The sequence below is a fragment of the Papilio xuthus genome, unplaced genomic scaffold, assembly GCF_000836235.2.
Source record: "Papilio xuthus unplaced genomic scaffold, Pxut_1.1 DF826933.1, whole genome shotgun sequence".
Lineage (NCBI taxonomy): Eukaryota > Metazoa > Arthropoda > Insecta > Lepidoptera > Papilionidae > Papilio > Papilio xuthus.
In genome coordinates this window covers 2,075,110-2,099,873 of record NW_013531716.1, presented here as the reverse complement: position 1 = coordinate 2,099,873, position 24,764 = coordinate 2,075,110, and the positions used below count along the sequence as shown (strand labels likewise).

The window sequence follows — 24,764 nt, the reverse complement described above, 5'->3', positions numbered from 1 at the left end:
TCCTAGTACAACTTCAATGATCCAAATCCGTGTAGGTCATCTAAATAACAATGTCATTTACCTTACCTTTACCTAAAACAAGTATATACTATAAGTAAATACTATTGAGTCATCAAACAATCCGGATACAATTTTTAAAAGAATTTTTTACTATTACATACATCCTTTACTCATTTCTATGAGCCAATTATTTACTAGAATTAATTCAGATTCAAGAATTCAGACTTTAGTAATTAGTAGATTGAATTTTTGATTTTTTAACTTTCATGTAAAACTAAATAAAACTCTTTTAACTAATTACTGAATTTCCATAGCCAATAGATGAAATTTGACATAGATGTAGAACTGTCTGGAAGAATATGCAACTTACTAAGTTTTTTATTAAAATCCTCGCGGACGGAGTCGCGCGCAAAAGCTATTTACATATAATTATATCTATTGATTACAAAATAAATTTGCCTCCTGTGAGGATTGAACTCACGACCCCTGGTTTACGAGACCAGTGCTCTACCACTGAGCTAAAGAGGCGCGTAATTTTTCAATGAAATCTAAGCATATTTTTTATGCAAGAATGCATATAATAAAACCTAAATTGATTTATTTGTACTCTGCACTTTTAATGATAAGATTTTTCAGATCATTAGAATCTTTTTTGTTAGCATCATCAAAATCTTTTTGTCATAAAAGTGATTAGTCAATTGATTGTTCTAATTTCATCGCCCTTAATGACATTTGATAACGGTTACCTTGTCACCGTACGATTTTCCTGACGTGTCGATGATGATTTGTTCTCCGGTGTTTATGATCTAAAAGAATAATAGCGGGTTTTCCATCTTACGATAATCTATTATCTGGACGCACTACTTACATTTTACACGTGCTCACTTAAACTGCATGATTGCACATATTTTTTAATATCTATATTCTTATTTTATATCTAAGGCGGCAAAGCGAGCGGCCATCTTAAATTGCTGAAATAGCAAAGCGACCGTTGCCCATAGACATATACAATTGCATACGCGTTTCATACCTTTAATCGACGGATGTGGGGATGCACAGAAAGAAAATATTTTCCCTTATCATGCATCTCCTCAGCAGGAAAATCTACTACCACTTCCCATACCTTGTAAGAAAAATGGTGGGAAGGGAAACAGACCTAAAATTAGGCCTCTGGGACCTTTACTGACCTTAACTCTTCCATCGGTAAAACCATTTAATTTGTCAGTTGTGTTAACTCTGGCGCTTTTATCTGGCGATTTTTATTAACTTTACCCTTGGATAACCCAATACACCTATTTCCAGTCTCGATATCGAAGTTGTATTTCCTGATAGAATCCCAGGAGTCAACATAATAGATTGTCTCTGCGATGCCGTTTTCATGAGAAATAATATTATTTATTTTAAATGTAACTAATACGTAATATACATTTTCTCTCATTTATTGTCCACGTGTCTACATCTCTAGTTTACAGGAGTGAGAGTTAAATAAAGCTTGTTTGGAAAAAATCCCCTAGATGGCGTTAAAATATGCAAGTGAACAACAGTAATAACAGTATGTATAGCGTCTTTAATGATTCACATGTAATTAACAACCCTTTTATTTTTGTTTTAAACATGTATGCGAGAGAGGACTTCCTTTGTATGAAGTTGGGAATCCCCAGTGATTCCCAACTTCAATTTAGCTTTGTTTAGATATGTTATTACACCTAATTAAATAATGCGTTCTATTTTCCTAGAACAGTTTTTAAATATAACATCTTAAAGTTAAAATATATAGAAATATATTAAACGCTCGAAGAGTAATTGACGTTTAAATAACAATTAAAAATCTGATCGAGGAAGAACCGTTTATTGACTGACGAGATTGACGATTGAACTTATGATATTTTATTTCTTTTTACCATATCATAATGTTATTAATAAAATGACTTTACAATACAATACTCGGTCAGTAAGGGGAAATTTTATTCTTTAACTGTACGTAGTATGTTATCAATTTAAAGACCGATAAGAATATTTGACCCGCTGGCCATAAGTCAAACTATATTACTACACACTAGCGCCACTCTGACAATGTTTAAAAGTATCAAAAAATCTTTGTTCTACTGTAGCTGCACTGATTATAAGTTCGAATTCATCTGTATTATTACTTCTAATCCACACCATCGCTACAAACCGCTACCATCAGTGGCAAAACAGCGAAAATTCAATAAGGACAAAATATCCTGTCTTATAGCCAGTGCATATATAAAGGTCAGTGTGTAGCAGTCTAGCAGTCTTGTGTTTTTTCCTTTTATAATGTATTTTATCATTTATTTTCTGTACTTAAGGAGTGTATATTTTGTAACAGTACTGGCCGCGATAGCAGCGCATCTGTCATCAGGCCAGATATCTTTGTTTGACAAGTTTGAACTAAGCTACCCGGGGCTCTGCCAAAACTTGAATAAAAAGTGGTTTTAATTCGAGTTTTTATTGCATTAATTGCATTATCATATGTAAATAAGTCGAGATAGTTTTACAAAGTAACATAAAGGACTAGATCACGATGTAGGTGGAGCGACTGTCGTGGCGGGACACGGCGATGACCGCAATAAGTTCACATCTGAAAAAAAAATTATACTTTTTTATTTTTTATCATCAAAATAAATGGATATTTAGACAGTATTAAAATATAATACGTGTAAGAACAGATAATATATTTTAAACATTATATTGCTTGTTTTCCTTCTTGGCTTTTTTATCATTGAATATTTATCATAAACTGTGCGTTAAAACGAGCACTCATATTAACATATTTTAACACTAGTGTACGTATCGTCACAATAAAAAAAAACTTATATTTCCTTGATCTTATGTTCATTTTTATATCTGAAGGCATACAGAACTAGATTTAGCTTGCCCTGTTTAATGCAAAACGGATCGACTTTAATTTGGGACAATTTCAATCTGCTTTTTATTTTACTTTACAATATTATTAATATTGTGAAATTTTTATCTCAAAAGAAAATTCCTATGAATGCATATTAATACTCCGTTTAAATCATTGTTTACTACAATTTTACTTATTTACCTACTAAACGAGTTTTTAATCGCTGGAACTTGTTTTTGTGTCATTGGTGTTTGCTTATAAAATAGTAATTGCCTCGGAGATGTCATCATTATGTATTTAACCTTGGTAACGCATCGTGACATCTAAATTAAACCAGATCTTTGCGTCATGAGAAGTCTGAACACATGACGTTTGACTACATTTATACCATACTATGTTAACACTATACACACACTATGTTGTTGTTTAATACCCATGTTAATACTCAATATCGGTGGGCCAGGGTGGATTGGTAGACATATTTCAACATTTTAAGCAACGCATATGCAAATGCGTATGTCTATGGGCAACGGTCACTTCGCTATTTCAGCGATTTCAGGTTGCCGCTCGCTCGTTTGCCACCTTATAATATAAAAAAAATTCTTCGCACATATCCGTAAACTGCATTACGATCTTTTCCTTGGCCGTAAACACGTAGAATAAACGAATGTATATGTTGTATGAAAAACATAAATTCGCAAAAAAACATGACTACTTTGAACCTGGGCTTCTAGATTACAAATGTAATTAACCATAACGCCATCGAAGCTGGTTAAATACTAGGATTTTGTTTTTGGATTTTGACCGCGTGAGGGCAACCAACCCGCAAAAGACCAGCGTAGTTGACTAAGACTTTGACACTTCAGACTTAGAGTAGACTCCGAGCCCCTCAGTGGATACGTATAGTGAGCTGATAATGATGACTTACTTATTCCACAAGCTTGAGCGCAGTACAAACGGCCTGGGTTAGGGTATGTAACATTGTTGGTGCCGCACACAGGGTTGTACTCCGCAGTCACGGGACAGTTGGTAATGCAATCGTCGACATTTGGGGCGCTGGTCGGCGGCGTTGTGGTCCTGGAATTATATTCGTCGTTTAATTAATTAATCTAAGGAAATCATTGAAACCTTGAGAAACCACCTTATGATATTATCCTAGACACATTCTATTGTGTCACATAAGACATGCTGTATGCAGTGTTTCGATACATGCAATTAGAAAAGCTTGTTGAGATGTCATATTGAAACCACGTTATCTCTTCAATGATTTGACAAAAATTTAAACTCACAACACTCAACTCATGGCAATATTGATTGATAAAACGTATTACAATTGTAAAAAGCCAAACAATTATAAATTTATATTAATAGTATTTTGTTTAATGATTTTGTCCCTATCGGATATGTTGAAAAGATCAAACTCCATATCAAACATAGGGATAATTACGGATGACTAATGTCTTTTCTGTCTTTGAGAATAAGGATATCATAGTTAAAGTTTTAGTGTTTTCTTTTTTTATAACCTATGAACAGATATCGTGGACAGAATAAGCTTTAACTACAAACATGCAAAAGAAGTAAGATGTACATCATGAACTATGCCAAATATTGTTTGTATTAAATATAAAATGTTAAGCAAATAACAATGAACGAGAAAAGTGACAGTTTCAACTTGCCCATTGATTGGGTTTTGAGTTGTCATCTGTTGTCCCGGATTGGGTGTTCCTTGTCCGGGAGGAGGTAATTGTCCAGGGAGAGGAACTTGTCCGGGTAGAGGTACTTGTCCGGGGAGAGGTACTTGTCCGGGGAGAGGTACTTGTCCGGGGAAAGGAATTTGGCCAGGTAGAGGTCTTTGTCCAGGGAATGGAAACTGTCCTTGACCGGGAAACTGTGGGTTGGGATAAGGTGGTTGATTTGGGAACATTCCTGGGTTAGGAAAACCTCCTGGATAGGGATACATTCCTACACCAGGGTATAGACTTGGGTCAGGATAAAATCCTGGATCGGGATATTGTCCGAAATTAGGTCGTTGACCAGGAAACCTTCTATCGGGCATCGGCAACTGGGGTGGCAATCGCGTTGGATACCACGACGGTAACATGAATCCATATCTATCTTCTAAGTCGTTGTTATTTGTTTCAGCTTGTCTCTTATTTCTTAAATTTAATCCGAACACTTCAGTTGTAAGAAACGCTGAAAAAAAAATTTAGACTGAAACGTGGTAATCAAATTTTCGTTTCTTAATCTATCTCGTGTTTTGCAATCATGATTTAATAATTTTAACTTCTGAGCAACAAATTAAGTTAAATAATAAAATTTATCATTAAATATAAACATAATAATCTTTGAATGTAAGGTAGAGGTCAATAACGCCAATGGAGACGCCATTTTTGTATAAATATAACAATTTGCAGCCGTCAAATAACCGGTTATCGTAAGTTTTGATGTCTGGTTTTAAAAGAGGAAACTACAATATATAAGTTTTTATTTTAAAATCAAGATACACAAAATGCTCTACTTTATATATCAAAAAATTTTAATAACTTGTCTATTATGTAATTATCACAAAGCAAAAAATAAATAAGTAGATTTCAAAGCTTAAGTAATAAGTACGATATATTTTTACATATTTATATCACTAAAATTGCACAACAAAGTACTCAAATTAAACATCATTTGTAAATTTTAATAACTTTAAATAAATGAGTAAACTTCTAAACCTATAAAAATAACTAATAAAAGAAAAAAAATCATTTTGGTTTATTTCGTACCAAATAAAAAGATAAGACACAAAGTGTGAATAAAAAAAAGGTAAAAGTGAACTTTGTAACACTTCTTACATATAAACTTGCATTTGTAATTTATAATTAGGTACTTACCAGCTAATAAAAATAAACACAAACTTTTCATTTTGATTTAAATTATTTTTTTTCTAATAATCGGTCTGTCTTGTACGGCTGTCTGGCGATACTGGCCGTTGTTGACCATCGTCATTGCTTTTAAACACGCTTCAGATAGTGACCAGTTCGTCTCGTATCATACAATAATGATGTTTGCGAGTTATTGTCGGTATTTCCAATACATAGATATATTTAAAATTAGCGGTTGTCCGCGACTTTGTCAGCCTGAAATAAAAAGAATATCCTAAATTCCTCTCGTAAATATTAGCTACCTTATAGGGAAAGTCCTATCAGAATCGGTCCAGCCTTTACCGTGAACAAAAGCGGACTTGATGCCAAACAGACATACAGAAATGTTATATTGGTTAATCGTTTATATCAAAGAAATCATATTGGTCCAAAAATACTAACGTAAAAATTTTCTGCATTGTCTTTTTAACTTTATATCATCATCATCATCATCAGCTCACAATACGTCCCCACCGAGGGGCTCGGAGCCTACCCTGAGTTAAGTTAACTTTATATACTACAATATATTAATAATATTCAGCAAGATCGCCATTTAAAATTTTAACAGAATTTCTTATTAAATCTTATTAATATTAAAAATTCTAAACTTCGCATTTATGAATGGATGAATGGATGTTTGTTAGAAGTTGTAGGAGTAGAAATCTCCAGAACGGCTGCATAGGTGTAACGGAAATTTGACATATATATGTAGAAAATAGCCAGGCCACTAATTAAGTTTTTTTTAATTCCGCACGGACGGAGTCATTGGCGATAGCTAGTGTCAATAATATATCGATGAACATGTGACATCACTAACTATCCGAGTTCAAGATGACCTGTGGATAATTTGCTCGCTGTAAATTCCCAGCAACTTCCCAGCGGTTTTTTACATCCAGCCAGGATTATAATTTGGAAAGTAATGTATTTATCACTCGGAATGTAATTTTACTACAAACAGTAGCATTGTGATCTGTTTTTGCGTTGAATTCCTTAGCCATCCGGTATATGTAGATGACTTTGAAATTAGCAAACAATCGTAACTAAAATGGCGAACCAAAGTAACGTTAATATAGGTTTATGTTTTAAGAATATGAATTAATAAAGTTAGTTGAGAAAATGCATTTTATTTTAAAAACTACCAAAACAATAAAAAATAAAAGTTTAGGTAAATATTTGGGTTTGTGAAAAAAACAAAAAAAGTCTAGTTTTGAATTTATGCTAAATGATATCCAAATATGACTAAACGGGTCGGTTGGAACACAACAGATGCAATCATTAGGCACGATTTACCAAAATATATATAAGTCAGTATCAGTCAGTATCAGTATATATACTTTAAAATCAGATATATCTCAGCACTTAATTAATTATTTACAGTTTTAAAATCATCGTAATTTTTTTTTTCATATACAAAAGTCGCAAATACTGCGACTCAAAGTCGAGTAAGTACTTAATTATAGCAAACTCTTATCAGATATAAATTAATTTTGCACTAGAAATAATGAATAAGTATACTTTTATTAATAAAGATTTTTAGAACAAAATCCCTGATTTTATTCGATGAACATCATTATATTTGAGCACATATATCAAAGTGGCTTTAAATCTCGTTTGTTAAGGAAAACGGCATAATATGCAAATAAGGTTTTTAATTCTTTATTAACAATATTTTCTTACACTGGGAATTGTTTTAATATAAATAATTATAATAAGAGACAATTATTTTTCAGGTTTGTGTTATATAGAGAATCTAAGAAATAAAACAAATATATAAACTACAAATACCAGATAATAAACAATAAAATTAGTTTCGAAATTTAAAATAATTTATGTTTTTGTTGTAATGAACTCTTATCGTTAGTATCATACATATACAACGTCTGTCAGATAAGGTTAGAAAAACCCAACGTCCGTGTGACTTATAAGAAACGATATAGTTAAATGCGTGGATTTGCGTAAAAAAAATAAGACGTTAAATTGTTTTTTTTTTAAGAAAAGGAGAAAGGCTGCACCGTTTTAAGATATTTTTGTTAGAAATAAATACCCTAAAGAATTAAAAAACGAAACATTTTTTAAGGTATATTAATTTTGTTATTTACACTTGGGACATGGGTTTGTTTTGGTATTGTACTTTCTAGTTTCAGCTATTTTAAATATAAAATATATGTGTTCCTACATATATCATGTGAGTAAATGTTGTGATCATGTCGATTGCTATTCAGCGATAGCAGGCGGTGACGGATATTATGCCGTCTTATTTCTTCAACCTTCTTTCGAGTCAAGTCCCACCGTCTGAGATAATCTATAAATCTATATTATCTAAATTGTTAAAAATTTATCAGAAGACGCGAACGAAGTCATCGGCATAGCTATCATGGAATAAACTCCAAATTATATCACTTTATCTCACAATTTTTATTTAATAATGGAAAAAAAGAAACAGTGTAATAACCATCATGTATGTTAGAAGATCTTTAGTGTCCATAATTGAAACATTTAATTCAAATTTTATCAAAAAAATATTTTTTTGCCAACAATTATTTTATTAAACAGAAACAATACAATATTATCAGTTGTGCTGTTGCTCGAAACCATCCTTCTTATGCATTCGCTTATAACACAGCTGGAACAGAAAAGCAGAAGTATATGACCCGACACTGTTTAGTTCAATGGAAAAAGTTTCTTAAGGTGAGTATAGACTAAAGCATTTATTTGTAACAGAACATCGAACCGCTCTATATGTTCTAGTGTGGGAACCGTGTGTTTACCTTCATGATACCATTCGTAAGAACGTTACGTTACATATATGTAAATGCTCGAGAAAATACACTAGTGTATATTCACCTTTACATCCCATTGTGTCGATTTGGTTTTAGATTTTAAAATTTCTTAAATGTAATTTTATTAGACTTTACAACATCTTCCTGGCTTTATCAACGTGGAGCCAGCGCACAAGAGTTTATAAACCTTTTTGCATTTGGCCGCCTGCCTGTCGCCAACACAAATTGGGAATCATTTTTTAAAGTTGAAAATAAACATTTAATTATAAACTAAACAATTACACATATAATAGTAATACGAGATTTATCAGACTTCATAACGGTAAACGCAAAAATCGTGGGCAAACTTGACACAGTGTGAAGAATGTAAAGTCAATAATGGGTCTATTGACTTCATATTTATAAACGCATGCCTAGCGTTGCTGTCTAAGACCTTATCAAAGTATCTCACCTAATTTAGGTAAGGCTCTATCTTCTTGGTAGGGATCTAATTACATATGAGCGAACTAACGACTATTCGTAACTGTTGACTTAACAATCTATAGTTTAGCCTTCCCACTTTCGTGTACTTACGTAGTTTACACCGACTTGCACAACGTACTGCCGAATTTGGATACTGCAGAGATACATTGCGCAAACAATCATCTATACACGACAAACCCGGACTACTTGTTGTCGTAGGCGTTGGTAGTCTGAAAAACACAGTACAGATGTTTTTTTTGTAGAAACCTACTAAAGAAAACGCATATAATTCCAAATTGGTACACATTTTTCCTACCCTTCCGGCATGGTCATACCGGGTGAAAACGACGGCAGCGTCGGCTGAATCTGGGCACTGGCAGTCTTCGATTTAATAATCAGCATCGCTGTCAAACAAAATAACTGTATCAAGAATTTACACGCATAGGACGCACACGTAATACAGAGCCAATCTGTGTTTGTAAATGACAACCAAAGTAAGTTATAATAAAGTAACTGTCGCCCGCGACTCCGTCTGCGCTACATAAAAACAAATTTAATAAGTAACCTATGTGTTCTTTCATCTATGCCAAATTTCAGAAAATCCATGCAGCCGTTCCGGAGATACGTTCAAACAAACATCCATCCATCCATCTAAACATTCGTATTTAAATTATAAGTAAGATTACACGTTTATAACATAATATGACTGCAAAACATTGTATAAATTTTTTATTGAATAATGAAATATGACATTAGTATCAACGAATAGCATTTAACTTACCAAAAGCGATAAAAGCCAACTGTTTAAACATCTTGTTAACTGAAAATATACTAATATAGTATGTAAAGATATCTTGCTGTTTATAACAATACTGTTTCTATGAATACAACTCCCGTACCTTTATATAGGCTCAATTTTGGGCTACGCTTATCAAAGTCGAGGTTCTTCCTAACGTCCGTGAAGAATTAGTGTATAATTTATTGTACATTTTTTTGTTTATCAAAAGAATAGTTTGACACACCACTGTAATCACAAATAATGTCTATTTACATTATATGTATATTTATTCATGAACTTGCTGTCGCCCGCGACTCCGTCCGCGCGCAATTAAGAAAGAACATACATAGTTATTAGCCTATGTGTTCTTCCAGACTATGTTCTACATCTATGCCAAGTTTCAGCGAGATCCATTCGGCCGTTTATCTGGGAAAAAGGGCTGTTTTTAGGGTTTTCTCGGCAATTATTCGAATTTCTCTTACCTCTTAAACCTTACCTAGAATCCAACGAAAGTTTCAAGACCAAGGTAAAATAAATCACTTCAGCCGTTCTCAAGTTATAACGAGACTAACGAACAGCATATATAAACTATGAATAATTTCTATTGTATCTATAACCATTGGTCGCCACTGCCGTACAGTGGTACAGAAACATTTCCATATCTTAATTTATTAATAAAAAAAGAGAGGTATACAAATATATTTTTCTATGAACGCTTTGCCGACAGCGGAATCCCACGGTTAATCATCTGTTCTTTTCCTTCGGTAGTCGGAAATTCGTAGTTTAAATTCCATGTGACTTCAACTATTTAATTAATATTAAGACCCTTTAACACGTTGTAAGTTTCTTGCCTGTTATGTAATTAAATTTGAGGAATAGTTATCTTATGGTGTAGATATCATATAACATTCTTTATTTGTTATGTTTTGATTAAAAACATGCCTTGGCGTAAAATTCAAATCTATCTGACCCGGTGAGAGAGGCGTTGCTATCTCATTGCTTCTGTCATAAAAGAACTAAAACCTACTTCGGTACAAAAATGACATATAACATAAAAAATAAGTTAACAACAACATTACATCAGTGCTATAAACACTTATATTAATCATACTTAACCCTTAAATCGCAAGCGACAAAAGAAAATATGGAGAAATGATCGCCAATCTTTGTTAGTCGGAGACGCACCTCAATAAGAAGAAGAACCCTTAAATGCGCACTGTTGTATTAATACAAGATTCCAAAAACCATAGATTAAAAACATTTAGATTATTTTTCCTTTATTATAATACCGATCTTGCATTAAAAATGATTCTTTGGAAAGTTTTATTATGTTTTTTTATAGCAGAAGGGGCAAACGAGCAGCGGGAACACCGTACTTTATGTGTTGACAGAAAAGAGTGCACAAGTCATAGATACTGTGTCTACATCAACCATCAGTCATGGGATTGGTTTTAATATACTTATGACGACCCATGAAAAGACTTACCTATGACCATTTTCTAACCGAAAAAAAAATTGGTTTCATGAAAAAAACAAATCATTTTACTATAAACCCTTTATTTATTACAAAATGTTTTAATTACAAATAACAAATGAATATTAAAATTATCACAATTTTTTATGAAAGTCATTATGAAAAACAAATTTACTTATACCGGAAATACCTTCATCACAAAAAATTATCTAAAACACAGCTATTTCTTAAATAACAAAGGACAGCATTAAATACAATTAGTAGCAATACTACGAATAAAGTTGTAAACTTGTAGGACGTACTCATGGAGGACAAGGTGCGTTTGATACAAGATTAACATCTGGAAAGAAAAAATAAGCTCATTCCATGAAACAGTTCAAATATTTTTGTACATATTCATCAATAATTAATAATTATAGCTATATGAAATTTATCCGACTTTATAGCGGTGAAGTCAAACATCGTGGGCAAACTTGTTACAGTGTGAAGAAATTGAAGTCTGCAAAGTCAATGACGGGTCGATTCACTTCATATTTACATGCGCTTAGCTAACGTTGTTGTCTAAGACCTTATCAGCATATCACACTTAATTTAGGTAAGGCTCTATCTTCTTGGTGGGGACCTACTTATATATGAATGAACTAACGACAACTCGTAACCGTTGAGTTAACAATCTATAGTTTACCCTTCCCACTTTTGAGTACTTACATCAATTACACTGAATTGCACAACGTACTGCCGAAATAGGATATCGTAAAGATGCATTGCGTAAACAATCATCTATGCACGACAAACCTTGACTCCTTGGTGTCGTTGGCACCGCTGCTCTGAAAAAAAATATGTACAGATGATTCGCTTGTAGAAACCTACGAGGTAATTCTAAATTGGTACACATTTTTCCTACCCTTCTGGCATAGTCGCATTGAGTAGTACCGGAAGCGGCGTCGGTGGGGTCTGGTCGTTCTGAGTCATGGATTTATTAATCAGGATCGCTATCAAACAAAATAACTGTATCAAAAATTATCACACATAGAACTCACATATTACTGTAGTAATACTGAGTCAATTTGTGTTTGTAAATGACAACCAAAGTAATGTACAAAAAAACTAGCTGTCGCCTGCTACTCCGTCCGCGCGGAATTAAAAAAATAACTAAATAGTAAATAGAAATAGAGTAGTCTATGTATTCTTTCAGAATATGTTCTACATCTGTGCCAAATTTCAGCAAGATCCATCTAAACATACGCATTTATAATATTAGTAAGAAAGTAATTTTACAACATAATATCACTGCAATAAATTATAAAATATGTTTATTGTATAACTAGCTGTCTCCCGCGACTCTGTCCGCGCGGAATTAAAAAAAACAGAATTAGTAGCCTGTGTGTTCTTCCAGATTATGTTCTATATGTATGCCAAATTTTATCGAGATGCGTTCAGTCGTTCTGGAGATACCTTTAAAAAACATCCATCCATACATCCATTCATTCATCTAACCATACACGTTTATAATATAAATAAGATGACATATACCATTCATGTCAAGGAATAGCATTTAACTTACCAAAAACGATAAAAGCCAACTGTTTAAACATCTTGTTAACTGACGTATATTTTTATAGTATGTAAAGATATCTTGCTGTTTATGACAAGAATGTTTCTATGAGTAACTCGCCTACCTTTATATAAACTCAATTCTGGGCTACGGTTATCAGTCGAGGTTCTTCCTAACGTCCGTGAAGAATTTAGTGTATAAATTATTGTATTATACATTTATTGTTTATCAAAAGAATAGTTTGACACACCACTGTACGCACAAAGTAATGTCTATATTAAATATTTATTCATGAATTAATTATTAATAATTTCTATTCTCTCTATAACCACTGGTCTCCATTGCCAGTATACCGACACAAGAACGTGTCGATATCTTAATTTATTAATAAAAAAGAGAGGGATACAAATATATTTTTCTATGAACGCTTTGCCGACAGCGGAAACCCACGGTTATTCATCTGTTCTTTTCCTTCGGTTGTCGGAAATTCGCGGTTTAAATTCCACGTGACTTCAAATATTTCATTAATATTAAGGCCCATTTACACTATGTATGTTTTTTGCCTGTTAAATATAATTAAATTTGAGAAATAATTATCTTATGGTGTAGTGTAATCTTGATTGGTGGCTTTCATTAAAAACATGCCTTGGCATAAAATTCAAATTTATCTGACCCGGTGAGAGAGGCGTTGCTATCTCGGTACTTCTGTCATAAAAGAACTAAAACCTCCTTAGGTACAAAAATGACATATGACATAAAAAAATAAATTAACAAGAACATTACATGAGTGCTATAAACACTAAAATTATTAATAAATAAAAATTAATTTTATTATTTACTTTTTTAATGTACTTTATGTGTTGATCCTACCTTATGCGATGTAAAAATGATTTGAAGGTCATAAGGTCATCCACCCGACAGAAACAAATTGTACGGACAATGTAAAAGTCTGTAGGGTCTGTGTCCCCATCCACCAGCAGGCGTGGGATTTATTTTAATATTCTTTAGATGAACCATGAAAAGACTTAATTTACCAACCGAAAAACAATGGAAAAAAGGAAAACCAAATATTTTCGTATATATTTTTTATTACAAAATGATGCAATTACAAGTAACTATTAAAATTATAACAATTTTTTTTTATGAAAGTCATTTCGATTTACAAAAGCGAATTTCCCGAAGAATTGCTTTATGCCTTCAATTTTAAGTTATTTTTCCCAACTGTACTTAAATCGGAATTACCTTCACCACTAAAGAAAATATCTAAAACACAGCTATTTCTAAATTAACAAAAAAAGGACAGCATTAAATACAATTAGTAGCAATATTACAAATAAAGTTGTAAACCACTTGTAGGACAAGGTGCGTTTGATACAAGATTAACATCTGGAATGAAAAAAATGAGCTTATTCTATAAAACGGTTTAAATTAATTAATTCATCAAAGAAAAAGTTTTTTTTAGTTCTAGTACTGTTTTTCATCAATTAAATGTTATCTTGTTTTACAATTCGATAACCTTTAGTAACCGACGTTCTTACGGTGAAGGAAAACATCGTGATGCAACCTGCACATATCTGAGAAAAAATTCAAAGATATGTGTGAAGTCAACCAACCCGCACTTGGCCAGCGTGGTTGACTATGGCCTAATCACCCTTAACTTAGGGTAGGCTCCGAGCCCCTCAGTGGGGACGTATAGTGAGCTGATGATGATGATGAACCTTTAGTAGAGAATCTCTAAGAACATTACTCATCATTACTCAAAATTAAAAAAGAAAAAATTACAAAATCAAAGGAATTATGATCTACTTACCAACGCCACAGGATTTTGCACATTCGAGAGAGCCCAGGCTAGGGTAGGTAACACCATTAGTGCCACAAACAGGGCTCTCTTGCATGATGGGACAAGTTGAAAGACACATTAAGTCATCTACAGCTGTTGTTACCCTAAAAACAATCAAAACAACACTGATCATGATTGGTGGATGTTTGTTTGGAGGTATCTCCGGAACGGCTGAACATATCTTGATAAAATTTGGCACAGATGTAGAACATAGTCTGGAAAAATACATACTACTCTTTAAGTTTTCTCTTTTTAATTTTGCGCGAACGTAGCTGCGGGCGACAGCTACTAGTGTATAAAAATAAAAATCGAAACTTTAATTATCATGTAAATTAAAAACAATTGAATGTAATGTTATCCACGTACATAAATGATATAAACATTAGAGAATTTATATATATATATATATATATATATATAACAGTTTCGTAGATGCCCCTCGGACGTAACCAATATGTCCAACTAATTTTATTATTCGCTGAATTTTTAATGAAATTTAATCAATTTGGTATAATAATATATCAGAACTAAATATCGCAATATTCTATAAATCAAATTTTGGTATACTATTTTAAAAACAATTTGAACAACTTTCGTTTTAAGGCCGACAACACATCTGCAGTTCCTCTGGTGTTGCAGATGTACATGGGTGTCGTTGTTCACCATGGTGTACCCGCTGCACATTTGCCCCCTACTCTTATTAAAAAAAATTCTATCGCGCCCCGTTTAATACGTTGTAAAACAAAATAATATTCGAAATGATAAATAAGTAATAAATCAGAAACAGACAGACAGCTGAGAAGTATAAAGTAATAGAGTGCACATATTAAATATATAGTGTTAGGGAGGAAATTTTGATATGAGCCAGCGTATTAACTCAACACTGGCCTTACTAAAATATCGAGGTTTGTGTCCCCTCGGATTCATTCTGACACTAGACTTTGTAACGAAAGCACGTCATTCGCGCCAAAGGATTGTAATTAATAATGTCTAAAAAAGTTACATACTGCTGAGTAGTAATGGTTGAAGAACTCTGATCAGATTCACTGGATAAAGTCGGTGATGGTTTATTTTGGCAATTGCAACTTATTATTGCAGATTTCAGTTCACTCACGAGTAGCGCTGCAAAAGACATAGGGTAAAGGCATACAAGGTAAGCTACAAACGGTCAACTTCAAGCATTTATAAAGAACAAAATTGATGATCGCCTTACAATAAAAGTCCAAGCTGTTGATACCCTGTTTACATTTAAAGTACGTTTAAGGGGACTCTTAATTTAAGAATACAAAAAAAAACAAATTTCACAAACAACAAAGTAAAAACCTCTGTATAAAAATCTCTGTTGTTAGTAAAGCTACAGATACCTTTTTGGAACCAATATGAAAAATATATTAAGTAAACTTTGATAAATGTCATAATTTTCCATTTGTATAATAACCAACGCACATGTGATTTTAAATTACCTTAGGTTTCTGACACCAAAATCTCTGTAATAAACATATCGTCGTCCCTGTCATTATCGTTGTTAAGGCAGAGATAAAACATATTTTAAACGAACATTTTGAACTCGGAAACCCACCGTTAAAAATGGATGAATTATGACAGTGTGACTTTACTTGAAATTGTATAACATAAAATGACACATATTCTTACCCGAAATGAAGAATGCAATCAATTTAAAAGGGTACATTTTTAAATATTAATTATGTCGAATTTAATGTTCACGTATCTTCCGAGTTTACAAGAATGGTTCTACTACAATAGGAATATATAGTAAAAATCTAGGACAAAGCTTATCAAAAACAAGGTCCCTTTAAATCTGTAATTATTAAGGTTTAGGAAAAATGTTTATTATTTACTAGCTATTGCCCGCAACTCCGTCTGCGCGTATTTGAAAAAAAAAACTTAATAAGTAGTCTACGTGTTCTTCCAGACTGTGTGCTATATGTATGCCAAATTACATCGATATCCATTTAGCCGTTCCGGAGATACCTTCTAACAAACCATCCATCATTCTAAACTTTCGCATTTATAATATTAGTAAGATCAGTGTCTAGTGTTTTGAAACCAAATGTGTCATATATTATTAGCCTTGTACAAATTAATTCCACGTGGTGGTGGTGTCCTCATTTTGTTTGTCTATAAGTAAACTTCAATGTCTTTTGTTTTAATTACCGCTATCTCTATTCTATTATAAAGACTTAAAAAGCCTTGGCAATACTGCACCATATACTCCTAAATAAAAATATTTACTTTATTTTCAAGAGCTTTGCTTATAGAATGATGGTGCCATGTAATTGCTAAGACGTAATTTCTCTGACTCGTAAAATCTGAAAGTTTCTTATGGGCAGTTAAGAGTTTAGATGCATGGATGTTAGTTTGAAAGTATTTTATTTCTGGAACGGCTCAATAGATTTTGATGAAATTTTGCATCTATGGAGAAAATAGTCTAGTCTAACAAAAAAGAATAGGCAATTTTTTTTGTTTATTTTTTCAATTCTTTGCGACTAGGATAGCTATTTATGTTTATTATCGGATCAATTTCTTTGGATACAAATTCGTTCGGAAAATGTAGCGCATAGCGCCATCTAGTCACCGTAGCCAAAAATCGTTAACCGCCACGTAAAAATGAAATTTTGTTGTTAAATTTTTCTTAATGAAGATGGCGTAAATTTTGAATTTAAGCATAAATCAAAATTATTTACACACCGTGGTCCAATCAAAACTTTTAATTATATGTTTTTCTTTGTTGCCATTTCATTTTTAAACACAACTTGAGAAAGTTGTATAACATTACTTTGTAAGTTACGAAAAGTTCTTTCCTTTCCAAACATTTCTTGGAAAAGTGACGTACAAATCCGATAAAGAACAAGATTTCGTACCACTACGTCTAAGTAATGTGAACCGCTGGTCGGTTCATATTACTTAGACGTAGAATCTTATATCATTTTACTTGGAATTCAATGATAGTTCTTGTACGATACAAACCTTACTACACCATTCATATTTTATACGAGGCACTTCGTTACATCGAATATATTGTAAACTTAAACCCTAGCTATCCTTACTTAAGTCTTAAAGTTCGCAATCAGAAACATAAATAAAAGATATCTTTTCAGCAAAGTCGGGGGCGAAAGATTGTCGTAACTTAACATTTTCATTCACACGTGTCTTTTTTTACTATGACAAGTGTAATATAAGAATAACAAAAGTTTCAAATGCCAAACAAGACTATATACAATAAAATGCAGTCATTTCTTTATTTCTCTTTGAAAAAATAGATGTAAAATAGTTTATTTTAATTAATTATCTTTGTTTATAATTATTATAGCTACAATCAGGGCAATTCGCGGTGTACCACTTTTAAAAGGTAGCAGAGATTGCGCAAATGACGGCTTTATAGTAAAAAGCAATTAGTCGTGTTCGACAGATCGACCTTTTTTCGTGCAGACAAATTAAGAAGCTGTATCCTATTAGATTCCGCGTCGTCATCGATTCCCCGATAGTCTAATTGCCGATGCAACCTGGAAATGCTAAAAGATCATAGTTAAGGCGGTTCAACTGAAGCGTTCGAAAACAGGTTCAACAAAAGTTCGACAACTTTCGTTAAAAGATATTATTAAAAACGGCTACAGTGTTGTACATTCCGATGTCGGCACCAAACTATGGATATTTTTCTGAAGATCTTTGAACTGTCAGAGGTCTTACTTGAACAAGGGCAGACTTGCGCCTGCTGTATCGACCGTGTAGACGCTAGAGTTGGGCTTTACTGTTATCGATAAAAGACAGTACAACAGAAGAATGGTTGTGTATCGAATCAAATTTGATATTTAATTATAGAGTATACTATTCGATTTAAATAAGATAACTTCTATTGGTACTGCTGGACGAATATACAGGACTGCTGCATATAAATGTTTAAGATTGCTGGTGGATCAGGCATTAATTTCTTGTCTTGTAATCTCCAAGTCCTGGATTTGAATCCCGTCGTGTACCAATGTGTTTTTTGATTTTGTATTTGCATATGTAAATTTATCTGACGTTCATACGATGAAGGAAAACATCGGGATGCAACCTGAACACAGAAGCGAAGAAATTCGAATTCAACCAACCCGTACAGAGCCAGCATGGTTGACTATTGCCTATTCACCTCTGACTTCGGGTAGGCTCCGAGCCGCTCAGTGGAGACGTATAATGAGGTAATGTAAATGAAATTTTGAATATTTAATAAACACTTAAAATCTAAAACTGCGTGAGTCGTAAAAGTCTACTGCCTAAAAATATGTTATAGTGCAAAACAACTACCTAATTCAATGTTTTAAAGTAAATGTTTCAGCAGTCCGAACTCACGGAAAGAAAAAAACAAAATTATCGATATAGAAAGCCATGCCTGAAAAAGCTCTATTGCTTATATGGCGGCATAGTGACGCGTCAGTGGACCCGCGACAGACGCGCGGGCGGCGTCTGCACGCGGCCTCACGCCGCGCTAACGCCAACACAACCACAAGTCACCACAAAACACCATCATGGGTCAAACTGCTACCGTCGAAGCCATTGACAACAATGAAGAACCTCGCATTCACGTCAACCCCACTGAACAGTCGCTGGTAAGAAAATGTAAGACTAAGATTGTATTGTGACTGAAGACATCAACTTTTACCTTAATTTAGATCATCAAAGATCTTGAAAACTTTACTATTTTTGTAGTTTTTGGTTTATAATTTTAAGTATTTATTATCTGTACAAGTATCGGTGAAAGAACAAGTGTTACATAAATCGAACCGCCCCCATTTATTCATTATTTAGCTTTCCACATAAGCTTAGTATTTTCCAATTTTAACAATATTAGTACTTAAAACACAAATGTGTTATGGGGTAGTAGTAATACATATTATTTGAACAAAGTTCTTACATATGTACGAAAATGCCGCAGTGCTAGTAGTTAGTGTGTTGCATTGATAAAATTCACATCGTCATATAATCAATGGCCTATTTTACAAATAGTGGACATTATTACACAATTTAGTTCGTCTTTTGTCATATCAACGTATTTCTCATTCGTGTTTTATTAAATTTTGTTTTTTTTTCTTTCGCATAAATTCAAAAATGTTTAATTAAAAAAATAATAACGGAGATACACAATTTCCAATCTAGAAAGAATCATAATCATTAGATATGCAATTTTTTTTTGTTTTTCTGACATTGATCCAATTTTCCCGCCACGAATCATTCAAGTCGCGTCTCTATGTACGCACTTGGCGAGTTGGTAGCGCGAGTTTGTTAACAGTTGTCGGTCCGGCGGCGTGAGATGCGCACATGTTTAAAGTTTGCGTGATCTTTGTATAAAACGAAACGTTCAACAGCTGTCGTAGGCAATTCAAGCTTATGAAACAAAACATTAAAATCATTTTTCTTGTATTTTTGTAAAATGTTTAGTTAACAATTAAAATTCTATTTCAACGTTTTTAGGTTTCTACAATATTTTTTGTAACCTATGTCAGGTTATCATTATGGGCCTGTGATTAGTTATTATTCTAAAACCATTTTATGGTGTCATCGTTGTATGATGTGTAATTAATTATTGTTTAGTTAAAAACACTGAGTGGCAACATCAAGTGAAATTTGTATATCAGTGCAAAGACTCATACATTCAAAATGTCTAAAGTATCCCTAAACAATGTGCCATCAAACCCTCGTATTAACCGCCTCAGAACATTTTCCAGGGTAAGTTTTATTGTTTTTATGCATCTTATTTTAATGTTTTTAAAATGTAATAAAATGAAGATAGCTTTGAGGTTATGTTTAATTGACCTTCATAGTGGTCGTTTATTGACGATTAAAAAAGCAGTTGTCCCATAGAGGTTTTAAATAAAGCACAAATTATTAAACTGCAATACAACTCTATTATAAGTGTAAATTCCTGTGAACTATATATAGTTCACAGAAATTTACATGTATGTATATAGTTTCATTATTAACATTAGTTTAATATTCGTTATTATTTTTAATTGGTATTCTGTGAATAAATAATTATACTTCAAAATAATTCACAAATTTTGCATTTTACTTATAATTAATTTAAAAATTAATTATCTATTTTACCATAAATATGTTTTACTAAGACAAGTCTTTCATAGATGCATACCCTGTAACCTGTAAACATCAAAACAACTTACAGACTTATGTTGCCCTCCGCACTAAAATAAATGCTTAAAACAATATTAGATACATTGATTAAATGGTGAAATATTAACACCAACTACAATATAACTGTGTATCAACTCGTCTAATTTATGGAGCTACTAGCCGCACAAAGTTCTCCCGTTGCCTTTGTAACCAGTAAGTTACAACTTTAGTTGTTAAAAAGCACTCATTACCTACATAGAGCAACAAACAACATTTTTTGAGTATTAGTAATTAGATGACAAACATACTCTTTGTTAAAATAATAATAATAAGACATTTAATCCATTCAAAGACATTACAATTTTACAATAGAATTAAAAACACAGAAAAAAAATCAATAAACATCACTTATATGGTAGAAATTAGGCATATTATATATAGAAGTCATAATGATATTTACATAGAAATAATTATCTGTCATTCACATATTTCTTAGTAATATTTCTTAACGGTTAATGGTCCTGATCATTAACATATTTACCCCATTCAGTAATTATGTTTACTATCCTTAACTATCTCCCAGTTACTTTGTGTAATTACTTATCCCTTTTAAATTCATAATAAGTACAAATACTGATTTTTGATTAATTACTATAATGATGTATGTTATCCAAATAAAACATAATATAATTTTATTAATTATATTTTATGAATTTGTTTTTAAAAATCATACCGCAGGTTTCATATTATGTGAATCTTACATTTTTATTCTTCATTGATTTCTTTTTACAAAAAAACAACTTGAGCGATGAATCTATTATATTGTTGTTTGTAACTCAGTCTATGTAAAATACATACTATTAAGTACCTATGTGTACTTCCAAACTATGTTTTATATCTATACCAAATTTCTCTAAAACCGTTGAGGCGTTCTGGGGATATCTTCTAACAAACATCCATCCATTCATCCAAACATTCACATTTTTCATATTAGTAATATAGAAACTGTAGGGATAACAAAAAAACATAAACTACAATCCGTTAACTTAAATTTCTATAAAACGAATCAAAATGTACAATGTATGTGCTTTGTTTTTTGCCCATATATAGGTCAATTATAACACTAATGCTAAAATATGTCAATGTCAATCTAAATGTGCGGACTGTGATATCGGTGTATTTACTGGATACAGAAATTTTGTTGTAGGTTAAATCAATTAGCAACAATAAATACAGGCCTAGGTTTTTTTTATTTTAAGTATATATATAGGTTTGGGATATAAAAACTTTGATTGATTTCATTAAAGTGGAGAATAAATGATTGCATGGACAATTTTCTGCACTACAACAAATATACTCTTACAATTTGTAAATTAAGATTTGTTTAGTTATTGATAGTTTGTTAAAAGTTCGTTCTCAACGACCTCGAAGTCGCGGCATCGGCTAGTAAATATTCATTTACATGCATACTATAATTTTCCAAGTCTCACTACTATATAAATGAACATGAATATTCGTCGATGAACACCTCGGTGTGTCCACAAAAAGTTTTCACCATTCTCTTTAAAAAATTATTACATGATAGATTATGAGTCATCATATGATTATCAAGTTCACGGAACACGCGGAAGATGATCTTTGTGATGTGAGCGATTAATATAATTACATAAAATATAACGAAACAGCAACAAAGTAATAAATCAGTTTACCCAGTTCAGCTCGACAAACACAAGGAAAGTATACAAATATGCACAAGTAGCTTTATCTTATGCCTTTATCAAACCATTGTGACCTTGATTACAAGTAGATTATAGTCTCCATACGTGTTATGCATAGATAAACTATGAAATCAGATGCGTGGCAAGAAAAAACATATTTCGTGAAGTAGAGAAATGATATGCAACATGCCTATTCTATTTTCTTTTAATATTTTCTCTTTTTATATTCTGTTTTTAAGCGATTGAAGTCGCGATCATTCGACTTTTTTATGTTTGTTACCTGTGAAATTCACTTCTGGTTCGCTTATCGAATGCTAGTGTAAGTCGTTTGGTCCTTTGTCGTCTGAACACCATCTTTTACCCATAAAAACTAATTTCGAAGAATTTTATACACGTCAAAATATAGAGATCTCGGTAGGTAGTGTATTAAGATATTAAGCGGTAATAGGTCTTATAATATTATAACTTTATGAAAGTTAAAGAAAGAAGCAATGTACTTCTTTGTTGCTAACGTCCGACTTCGAGCAATAACCTTCACATTTAAAGCTTTTGAAATCTTTAACAAGGACTTCAAATCGTGGAACGCAAGGACGTGAAAACTGTTAAAACTATTACGTGTTAACGTAGTTTATTCATAAATATGTTCGCGTTAATTGAAAATACGACTAAATTTTTCCACGTAAACAACCGTTGCAAGATTATAAAAAAGTTTGAAAAAAAAGCTGGCTCGTTAATACTCATCGTTAAAATAAGCTACATTGTTTTGTTTCAAACTTTAGTCTAAAATAAATGCCAAATACTCATCATTGTTTGAACACTGGACCGTCTATATCTAGCACCAAGTACAAAACAGCACTAATAACTGAAATTACGCCAAAACAACGTTGGTATAGGTAATGTATTATTAAATACAGTACAGTCACCTGCATAAATATGTTCAGAAAGCTTCAGAAACTAATATACGTCATCGGACTCCAAAATATGTATACACGTATCCGTCCGTATTGGTACTACCATATAAACGTGGTAATGACGAATATGTGCATACGTATTTTTGTATCTGAAACATATTTATGCAGCTGACTGTACAGTCAGGGTTCAGTGGTTAGCTAGCACTTTGTAGTTATTGATGACGACAATGTTAACCAATATTTGTAATGTTTTTTTTACCATCTCCTGGAAAAAAAACGAAGCTCGTATAGGAGGATTTCTCGCTGTTAGATTCCATTTATATTTTAATTTTAAATGGTATCTTATGAATGGTTAGTTGAAAACCTAAAGACTTTTTCAATTGTATTGTGGACGGCAATGAATGATTAATGCTGGCACGCTTTACTTTCTTGCCTGGTCGCGACCCAATTTACACAGGTACAAACTGTTCTAGCGCAATGCTGATGTTTCATGTAATTTATGATATGATAACTAAAAAAAAAACTTTATTACTAACCTACGTGTTATTCCAAACTATATTCTACATACATGCCAAATTTAACCGAGATCCTTTAAGCCGTTCTGAAGATATTTTCTAACAAATATTCATCCATCTTTACATCCAAACTTACCACTTACCTATAATATTTGCGATTGATAACTGTTGGATAACTCTCATGATTCATCATGACTAGGTATAATCGAGTTTGACGCTGAAAATGCGGTTAGGTCTATCTTTTATAGAAACATATGTTCTAACTCTTAAGATGGCATTCTACGTTATTCGATCTTAAATTGAAAGCAAATATTTTTTGACTATAGTACAATTGAAGCAGAGTCGGTCGGGTCGAGCTATCATTTTTATAGCTATGTCGATAATGAAATGCATAAGACATTATGGCAGCCATCCTAAGACAATTTTAAAGGTAAATTTGTTATATTCTCTTATCTACTTTTACATTGAACTATTAGGTACTTTTGTGACATTCATCACGATGTCGGGTGCGAATTTCACTCAAATTAGTATTTGTTATATTTGGGACCTGAACTGTCCATTATATTGCCAATAGCTATTTCTATTTTTATCTACAATAAGGATTAGCGACAATGGCTTCATAATGGCTTTTGAGATTTCAGAATTTGTATATTTTTAATCTAAAAAATGTTGCATTCGTCTGTTAAATAAAAAAAAATGAAACCGCGACACTGGCTGCGAAATAGAAGAGGATTTGACAGCTTTCATTCACAAAAATACTTCTCAGGGTTTAATGAAAAATTTCGCATTTTTCATTATATTATTTTTTATAATCTCGTACATATTTA

General features: G+C 32.4%; 3 protein-coding genes, 1 long non-coding RNA gene and 1 other non-coding gene across 8 annotated transcripts in view; 1 reads left to right on the top strand and 4 right to left on the bottom strand.

The window, feature by feature from the left end:
* Positions 1-456: 456 nt before the first annotated feature.
* On the bottom strand, positions 457-528 carry TRNAT-CGU (transfer RNA threonine (anticodon CGU)). Its single transcript has one exon. It is a non-coding gene; the product is annotated as a tRNA-Thr (tRNA).
* A 1,923-nt stretch (positions 529-2,451) lies between these two features.
* LOC106122085 (tetra-peptide repeat homeobox protein 1-like) lies at positions 2,452-5,857 on the bottom strand. 2 transcript variants are annotated; one of them, NM_001312208.1, is given in 5 exon segments: positions 2,455-2,563; positions 2,566-2,602; positions 3,798-3,946; positions 4,546-5,062; positions 5,749-5,790. In NM_001312208.1, coding segments are annotated over 5 exon segments (762 nt in total). In that variant the 5' UTR covers positions 5,780-5,790; the 3' UTR covers positions 2,455-2,535.
* A 5,643-nt stretch (positions 5,858-11,500) lies between these two features.
* Positions 11,501-12,936, bottom strand: LOC106122087 (uncharacterized). The gene is made up of 4 exons (XR_001228083.1): positions 12,837-12,936; positions 12,177-12,264; positions 11,981-12,099; positions 11,501-11,612 (listed from the first exon to the last, which is right to left on the bottom strand). It is a non-coding gene; the product is annotated as an uncharacterized LOC106122087 (long non-coding RNA).
* Positions 12,937-14,131: 1,195 nt separating this feature from the next.
* On the bottom strand, positions 14,132-16,397 carry LOC106122086 (uncharacterized). The gene is made up of 4 exons (XM_013317941.1): positions 16,321-16,397; positions 15,675-15,789; positions 14,638-14,771; positions 14,132-14,213 (listed from the first exon to the last, which is right to left on the bottom strand). Exons 1-4 carry the CDS (start codon positions 16,355-16,357, stop codon positions 14,155-14,157), a joined length of 345 nt encoding a protein of 114 aa, XP_013173395.1. The 5' UTR covers positions 16,358-16,397; the 3' UTR covers positions 14,132-14,154.
* A 2,781-nt stretch (positions 16,398-19,178) lies between these two features.
* LOC106122083 (monocarboxylate transporter 4) overlaps positions 19,179-24,764 on the top strand; it is a 35,059-nt gene continuing 29,473 nt past the window's right edge. For 2 of the 3 annotated variants that reach the window (XM_013317937.1, XM_013317935.1), the window contains exon 1: positions 19,179-19,274. In XM_013317937.1, coding sequence (XP_013173391.1) covers positions 19,194-19,274 — 81 coding nt within the window. In that variant the 5' untranslated portion in view covers positions 19,179-19,193. Of the gene's footprint in view, positions 19,275-19,966; positions 20,392-24,764 lie in introns of those variants that run through there. The other variant, XM_013317936.1, reaches the window with a different exon arrangement.